Below are 8,797 nucleotides of genomic sequence, written 5' to 3' on the forward strand. Positions count from 1 at the left end.
AGAGGTTCCAACATCACAAACCACAAGAATTTTACTGACTTAAGAACATCATTCAAAGTTAGAAACAGAATTAAGTATCTACTGTTGTATTGGCATTGTCCTTAAAACAATATTTTAATATTGTTATCTAAGTCTTATTCTGTAGTTTCCAAATTGTTGGCGCTTTAACCATTTCAGTTAAAATGGCTGATGTCATCAGTAGGATATAATCACCTGTGATAATATCACAATTGAAAAATTATATAGCTACATGTAAAAGGCTAAGTGTAAAAGGCTAAATGTCTATTTTGCAGTAGATTGCTAGTGATTCTCAATGCAGTATATGCAATGTGCCATCTGTGTTCCGGAAATGAAGAAAATTTGACTTTATAACATACAGCAATGAGACAGACTGCACTGAAGTCGACACTGAATACTGAGGAGACCTTTAATGATAGTTGGTGAACGTACATATATAGGGCCAATTGCAATGTACATGAAGCAGAATAACATCATAGGATGGTATAAAGAGGTTATGTTAACAATCATTTTTACAAGTTGATGTCATTTAAAGCTGCACAACTTGTCATGATCCATTAGTCAATTTCAAGAACGTTCAGATTCTGCTTATATAGGTTGGCTTCCTTAGCTCCGATTTATGCATTAGGAATAATTTCTTTTACAACTGTTAGCACTACAGCTTTTAAAAGCAGTTGTTTTGTGAAATTGATTATTAAATTTAAAATTAAAACACAAATTTTCTTTACAAACTGGATTTCCTCAATGGCTCAGCAGATAAATATGCAACACTGAGCCATACAGACGAGAATGGTGCCAGATCTGATTTCTCGTCTATATTGAGACAACTGATCTCCACCATGGGTTCAGTGGAGGAGTTACATCTGGCCTCAGTGACTTGCCAAAGGAGTGGATTGGGGGGGGGGGGGGGGGGGGGGAGTGAAATCAGCTAGAATTGCCACTATTGATCACTATCCAGAAATCCTTGATGGCAGTCATGAGTATTGGATGTTGGGTGGGGACAATCAGACTTGGTTGTGATCAAATAACTTATTCACATTCACTGCCGAGGCTCTTATATCAGATGGGTGCTTAGTTGGGGGAGTGCAAAGCCACTGATATCCATGGAACAATGCTCCAGCATGTTTCCTCTTCAGGAGAGGGAAGAAAATCTGAAGAAATGCTCATAAAACATGCCAACAGTCTAAAGGTCAATCATTGACTTGAAACCTAATTAAACAAAAAGCTTAATTGAGTGGTTTTCGACTGTTAAAAATATTGTTTAAAGCTACACCAGCTCACAGTTTTAATTTTGAAACATGAAAAGATATTAAATATCATAACATGAAAAGATATTATAAGGATTAGACAATTCAGGTCATTTTAACTGAACAAAAAAACTTTCAACTGTTCACTACCAAAATATACATTGGTCTTTAACATGCAAGATCAATATTTATCAGGCTTCTCATACAATTTGACATCAGCCAAACATATTGTACACTTTGACCATTGATGATTATAATAAGCACATAGAACAAAAGCTAGCTATCAATTAGTCTTGGATTTGTACCTACAAGTAACATAGAGGAATAATGAAGTCTTGTCATGGCAAGCCAGTTCTGGTAGGATTAGTGTGCACTTGATATCTTCTGTAGGTAACCTTTTGAACCCTAGACTTAAAATACATTATTAACTGTATTCCCAAAATATATTTATGCCTAATGCCCCAAGTAGTTTTAATAAACACCTTTATTGTTCCTGATTATTTATTTTTGCTGTCCTCGGGTAAATACATTTCTGAAAATATGCTATTCCAAGCATGTTTCAGGAAGGAAATTGTGCTGGTACCAGTGGATGAGGCTTATGTTGGGTTAAGATAATTTATGAAGTCAGGGGTGTGTGTATCTTTCTTTTCAAAAAAAACAAATTAATGCCATCCATGGGTTCTCTCCGTTTGTCATATCTGTGTTTCAATTCTGCCCAGATATACTTCTGGGTAATCCAGTCACACAGCAACAATAGTTCTGCATGACAGTAAAACATAAATGTTTCCACTAATTAGCCTTGTGGTACAATATTTTACTGGAGGATTTTTTTTACAGTTTAGTGCAGTAATACTTGAACCTACAAACTTTGAAAGAAATAAAACATTCAACTGCCTCTTCAAGTTATTTATTTTGTTATAATCTGTCACATAGTTGACATGTGTGTGTCAAATTCCAGCCTTGTTACATAAAGGATACTGCACTGGCAGAAATAGGTGGGATTATGTTACAAAAAGACAATATTTTGAAGAGTTGCAAATTTTGAGGGATTTATTGTTAAATAATCCTGCAACTGATACTTTGCAACATTTCTTTAATATTGCTACAAAATGTGGTACAATAAATATGAGTTTAAATAGGCAATCTGTATTATTACATAGAATTTATGATACTTCCTTTGTATCAGCAAAATAAATCCCAATATCACTCCTCATCAAATTACATTTCACGATATCACTGCATGTCAAATAACGATCACTGAAGGCTGTCATCCATTGCTTTCCCCCATGAAACCTCTGCCAGCAAAAATTAAAAGTGGCAAGACCTCAAGTTTGTATACATGCATAATAAACAATAACATACTTGAAAGTGGTAGTACTTAGAATATGGCCTGAGGGCCATTTGTGGCCTGCCATCTGAGTCCCTCAGCTGATGTGCATCTCTAAGGGCTTCCATTGACAACCTGTATGACTCTGCAATGTTGTCTGCACCGAATTTCAGAGCTGTTGCCTCTTGTTTTCTTGCACTCCAGCAAAAGAAGACAAATGAATGTTATGGGGGCAGAATGTGAAAGGGTCCTATTACAAAAGAATTAATGGTCCCATGATTTTTTTTTCCTTCTGTAGGGAAGTAACAAGCTTCCCTCACTGGCATGGTTGAAGTCAGCAGCTCGTTATGTGAACAATTTCAGGCACAGACCTGCATGCCATTACTCCATGCTGTATCACATTGCATCATTCTCAACAGTGGACCCTAGTCAAAAGTTTGTGATTACAACCCCCCCCCCCCCACCCCACCCCAATCCCCTGCTCTGGAGTGTATTACAACATCTTGAAATTGAGTTGCTTAGCACCCTCCAAACGGTGTTATTCCATATTCTGAATATAGGTCTTCTTACACTGCAACTACTGATTTTATCATGGGTGTTGTGAGTGGGAAGCTACAGTTACACTGCCCACTCATATCACTGTGGAACAGGAGCTGTCAGAGATCCACATGAATGCTCAAATGTATGCAACGAGCAGTGCTTACTGACCTCTGATTGCTGATGAATCTTTTTTAAACTGATGAAAATTACCAATTGTCATAGCTGTTTTAATCAGTAAAAATGGAATGGTGGTATAGCAGCCAGTTTGTTTTTATTTATTTTTAATAAATCACTAAAAGGGAAAGAAACCTTTCCCCTCCTCCCTCCCCCCAAAAACAGCATACATTTCAGATCTCTATCCCTCCTCATCCAGTTTTTAACATAAGTGTGACCCAGAGCAGTACCATCCACTGCAATGGCAACCAGCACGATCTGGGAGATGTGATCCAGAGTAAGCCAATTCCAGGTAGCTGACTTTGCAGCATTAATCAGCCAGCAGTGCATTTTCCAGAATAGGTAGGATCCACAGGCAGTCCAATGTGTCTGGTCCTATTGTAGAAGTTGGAGATTCCACCTGTAATGTACTTTACAGAGCAGTAGTGGAGGGAAGGAGACATCAACTGGCATGCCTCTGTGGGACAACTGTGACAATGATACTTTCTGACAGGTTCTAAATAGATACCAATTTTTTTTCCCAGAGGTGTGAGGGTACTTTCAACATAACATATTACTACTGTTCTGAAACCAAAGCAACGTAAAGGCACTTTTACCTTGAGGGAATGTCACCGACAGCAGGTGCACAATTCCCCCGCCATCAGCTGGAGGCAATATCCAGGGTTCCAAAGGTTTCAGGAGGACCCAGATTTTCTTTGGATTAGGCACCTCCTATTCTGGCCGTCTTACTGCATAAAGTCAGTTCCATGTGTCTGCACACTTCTCTTATGAAGCAAGCATGCAGGCACATGGAATCAGCTCCATGTTGATTCCCAGGCCCTTTATAATATGTGGCTACAAATTGAATATTTGGATTTAAAAATAGTTAAGTTATTTTTCAACTGTTTCAACCCCTGTATATAGCAGTGTCAGCCCATTCCTATTCACATGTTTACAAACCATGAGTCTACATTAAAAACAGGCCTTGGTTTGGAGAAGTAGTAACTAACTAGGGTAGACAGAGGGGAGCAGCATACTGAGGTCATGTCTCCATTTTAGTGGTATGCTCCCAGGACCTCAACTTTAATATAAAAGTGCCCATGGCTACCTCTTGGAAACAGCTATGTTGTATACTTCTGCATGCTACATGGGAATACAAAGGGATCATCCGCTCTACAATAAGTTCATCCTGTATAAATGTCTGCAGCTGTCCTAGTGTGGAAATAACTGGCTGTGACCTGAGGGCATTTAAAAATAAAATTATTGAAACAACTTCTATACAGATTCCATGCACTTTGTCCTTTAATTAAAGTAGAAAGTTAGTTTCTGGGAGTGCTGTTGCTTAACGTATCCCCTATCCTCATAAATACTGTACATTGTAACATTTTTTGTCAGTAGCCTCACAGACACCCCCGACAAAATACAGGAACGCACTAAATATGGCTTATTGTAACCTTATGAAGAATAATGTGCTGTGTCTGGGACAGTCTTGGCAAGGTTTCAGTATTGTCCTTTAATTAAATGTTATTTTTTTAGACCATTGTATTTTTCTGAACTGGTGTCCTGTGATGACACAACAATAAGAATAAAAATATGGGTCAAAAAGGTTTATTTTGCAGCAGACTCCTTTGTTTGGCTTGCACAACATGGGGGGGAAGGAACATAAACTGACTTGTCTGGTATGAACAATCGAGCAAAAAACATGGACAGAAAGGATCCTGATGAGGTGTACTTTGGCAGTAAAGCATTGTACTCACAATTCCACAGCCGCATGCCATCAATATCACAGAATACTTTTTTTAAATGATAAATTATCAATTTACTCATTCAACCAGACAACAAAAAAACATAACTATATATATATATATATTTATAGAGCAATGTGTATAACAACTTTAAACCCAAATGATCAAGTATTTCCGGTGACCAACTCAACACTTTGCACCTTTGTCAACTGCTGTGGAGAAAAAGCTCCCTCAAAATCGCCAAAAATGATTCGCGTCCAGCCAGCTTTTTAGTGTAATTTGTTGTGTGGGTGAGGGGGTGAGTGTGTGGGTGAGTGTGGGTGTAAGCGGATGTGTGCGTGTCAGTGGGTGTGAGCAGTTGAGTGGGTGTGGGTATGTTTGTGAGTGTGCGTGGGTGTGAGCAGGTGTGGATGTGTGTGAGTGTGTGCGCGCGCTCTACGCGATACAAAAACCCTCTCGGGCACTTGTCTTTTTTTCCCCCCCAGACCTGGATCCAAGTATATTCAGAAACCAAACGGATTAAGATCTGTCCTCGGCCCTTCTTCGATGTGGGGTTGGATGGAATGATTTACCGGAGAGCTTCTCTCTTTTTGTTTAAAGCCGGAGTTTGGTCACAAATGACTTGCTGAAATCCTTGACTTCCTCCGGCGTTTGGACTTTCTCATAGCCCAGCCAGTCCATGGCCTGCTGACAGTATTCCTCCACTTGTTTGATCTGGGAGTAGGTCAGCTCGGTCCTCCACGCGTTCGCAGCCTGGGTGGCGTTTCGGGAAGAAACGCTGAAGGGCTTTTTGGAGGAGTAGCTGGACCCCATGGTCATGTTGAGGACGAACCTCTCGATGTCCTCGCTGACCGACAGGTTCACGAAGTGGTACATGTCCTTCAGGTACCTGATGGGGTCTTCCACCAGATCTTCGTAGCGTACTACCCTGTAGTTGTCCTTCAGCCAGTCCGGAGGTTCTCTGACCATCTGGACAGTCCTGACCATGCTGGTGCAGATCACTTCCAGGGCGTTCAGGGCGTGGTAGTCCACGGCGTCCCGCCTCGTCCTCTGGTAGCCATCGTATACCTTCAAACGACGCCCTTTCGGGTCTTTACTTCTCATCACCTGCAGGCTTTCCCTGATCAGCCCGTTCCTCGACTTTATCCGGGAGCTGGCCACAGCCCTCGGGTCCCTGACCAGGTGAATCACTTTGAGATCAATGAACGGATCTTTCATCAAAGGGGCTAAAACGTTCAGGTCAAAGATGCGGACCCCTTTGATCACGATGGTGGTGTACTTGTGACACTCCCTCTCCAGTAACTCGAGATGCTGGGGTGCACACTCGTTCTTGCACACGTGCTCGTCGATGAGGCCCACCAGGTCTTTCCTGTAAGCCTTGCAGAGTGGGTAAGAGCAGACGACCTTGTTGCGGGGGGCCCCGAAGATGCCCATGCTGGTGACGTTGTTGCCCCCGTTGTAGAGCTGGAAGATGGAGAGATCGCAGCGGTACAAGAAGCCCAGCATGTCGCGGGCCGCCCCCTGCAGCGTGAGCGCGTCCCCCGGGTACAACTTCTGCCAGATGTGCCACATGGGCTCGTAGAGGAAGAAGACGTCGGGGTTTTGATTGAAGAGCTCGCCGACAAAGGACGAGCCCGACCTCCAGGTTGTAAACACGAACACATGCTGCCGCTTGCTGGACGTGTTGTGGGGCAAGGGGGCTCGCTGGTGTTCCACGGTGTAGCGGAGCGGGTACGGGACGTACTTCACCTGGTTGCACTCCTTCGTCCCTTTGTAATCGGCGAAATGTAACATGGTCAAAACCACCAGCAGTATGTAGCCCACGATCAACAGAGCCGCCTTCCTGCGCAGCACTTTCATGTTTGAAAGCGTTGACTTATTATAATAATAATAATAATAATTCACATCAGATTCCCAAGCCTGGCTCCTTGCATCTTGTCAACCTGCCTTTCAGTCTTCCACTTCTTTATTGAAACCAAATGGTTCTACTTCGCCCCGGCCATGGGAGGGAGGTAAGGAGAGCGGCTCCTCCGACTGCGATTTTAAATGAAATCCCCGCTCCCTGTAATTTTTTTCCCCCAGGTCGTCTCCCTTAAATCACAAGAAGGTCTTGTATCACCAACTTTTTTTGAGGGAGGGTTCTCTTTGTTTTTAAGTCCAAAAATAAAGAATTTGATCATGCTGGAGAGTCCCACTGCAGTACACACGCTTCTCTCTTCACAAATGACTAGTATGAGCTCAGCCAAGGCTGGGTCCTTCCTGTTTTGTTAAATGTGTATATTTCTACATATTTTGTTTCCGATCCCTTCACCAAAACTCTTACCTCGATTTTTTTTTTGATGGATCCTCACAAGTCCTCCTTTCTAACTCCGATCTGCTGTTCTTTCTAATTCCAGTCATTTAAACAGGACACCCGCCGCCTTCGGCTGCAGCTTCGATCTGCTGCCTCTTTTTACATCGGAGTTTTTGCGCCTTTTGAGGTGCGAGTCGATGGTTCAGTGCCGTGGGTCTCATGGTGAATCAGGGCTGAGATTTCCCCCCCCCCTCCCCCCTTTTTCACCATTGATATATTTTTATACCCCACCCAACGTGAAGGGGGGGAGGGTTTCATTTCCCTGTCTGTCTCCCCCCCCTTTTTTAGTATCCAGACTTCGACTCCCAAAACAAACGTTTCCTCCGTTCTGTCTCTCGCATTAGTAGCAGTCTAGATACAAAGTCCCGCCCTCTGGGGTAACGCCGATTGGGTCCAGGGTGAGCGGCATCTGGTGCTGCATAACTGGCCGAGGATGTTGTCAGTCAGCCCACGGTCCTTTCTCGGCGTCGGAAGGAGCGCATTGAGCTGGAGGGGAGAGGAGTGGGGTAAATGCTCGCTCAGTGCAGCTGTGTAGCGGGTGGGAGATGCGCTCCAAAAGGCTTTAAAGTCGCAGGGTCGCTCATGTTTGGTGACGTTTAATGGAAATTGATAACAGTCAGTAAAGATAAAAGTACACCAGGTCCCCGTTAGAATTAGTAAGGAGGCGTCTCAGTTAATTGGGGAATCCAATTCACACTCTGCCTTAAATGTTTCACGTTCATATTTAATTTAAGTGGAAAAAACTACGCCGACGAATCCAGCATTCCGGATGTAGATATGCGTTCTTACAGATAGCAGGTTTGCCTTCTCGGATTATTCCCATACGATGACTGACGAGACCCGCCTCCTATCAGGTCTCTTACTCTAGGTGATGTGGAGGTAGTTGGAACCAAGTGCGCTAGTGATGGGCTCGACAAACCATTATATTTTTGGGGGTTTTTTTCAACGCATCTTAAAGGGTCAGGGTGTACTGGACCTTGTTGGGCTGTAAATTGAGTTCTTTTGAAATAATTTTCTGAAATAATTTTTTTGTATGCGTTTTTATGCTTATGGAGCAAGGAACGCCAATGCTGAGAACTGAAGCATTTCAACATTTGGCACTCAGTGGCAGCACCATATATCAAGTATGAAATTCGCAGGTGTCAGTAGAGCTCCATGCACAGTATCTAACAGTACACCTGTCAGAAAGCACTTCTTCACACAAAGGATAGTGGAAATCTGGAACTCTCGGCACAAAAAGATGTTGCAGCTAAGGGGCCAATTGAAAATTTCAAAACTGAGATTGATAGATTTTGTTAGACGAGGGTATTAAGGGTTACAGAACCAAGGCGGGTAGATGGAGTTAAGATACAGATCCGCCATGATCCAATTGAATAGTGGAATAGGCTTGAGGGGTGGAATGGTTTACTCCTGT

At 42.7% G+C, this 8,797-nt stretch overlaps 1 protein-coding gene across 1 annotated transcript; it reads right to left on the reverse strand.

The window, feature by feature from the left end:
* Positions 1 to 408: 408 nt before the first annotated feature.
* chst2b (carbohydrate (N-acetylglucosamine-6-O) sulfotransferase 2b) lies at positions 409 to 7,737 on the reverse strand. The gene has a single exon (XM_067995037.1). It carries the CDS (start codon positions 6,888 to 6,890, stop codon positions 5,625 to 5,627), a length of 1,266 nt encoding a protein of 421 aa, XP_067851138.1. The 5' UTR covers positions 6,891 to 7,737; the 3' UTR covers positions 409 to 5,624.
* Between the last annotated feature and the right edge of the window lie 1,060 nt (positions 7,738 to 8,797).

Source organism: Heptranchias perlo, chromosome 13 (genome assembly GCF_035084215.1).
Source record: "Heptranchias perlo isolate sHepPer1 chromosome 13, sHepPer1.hap1, whole genome shotgun sequence".
NCBI lineage: Eukaryota > Metazoa > Chordata > Chondrichthyes > Hexanchiformes > Hexanchidae > Heptranchias > Heptranchias perlo.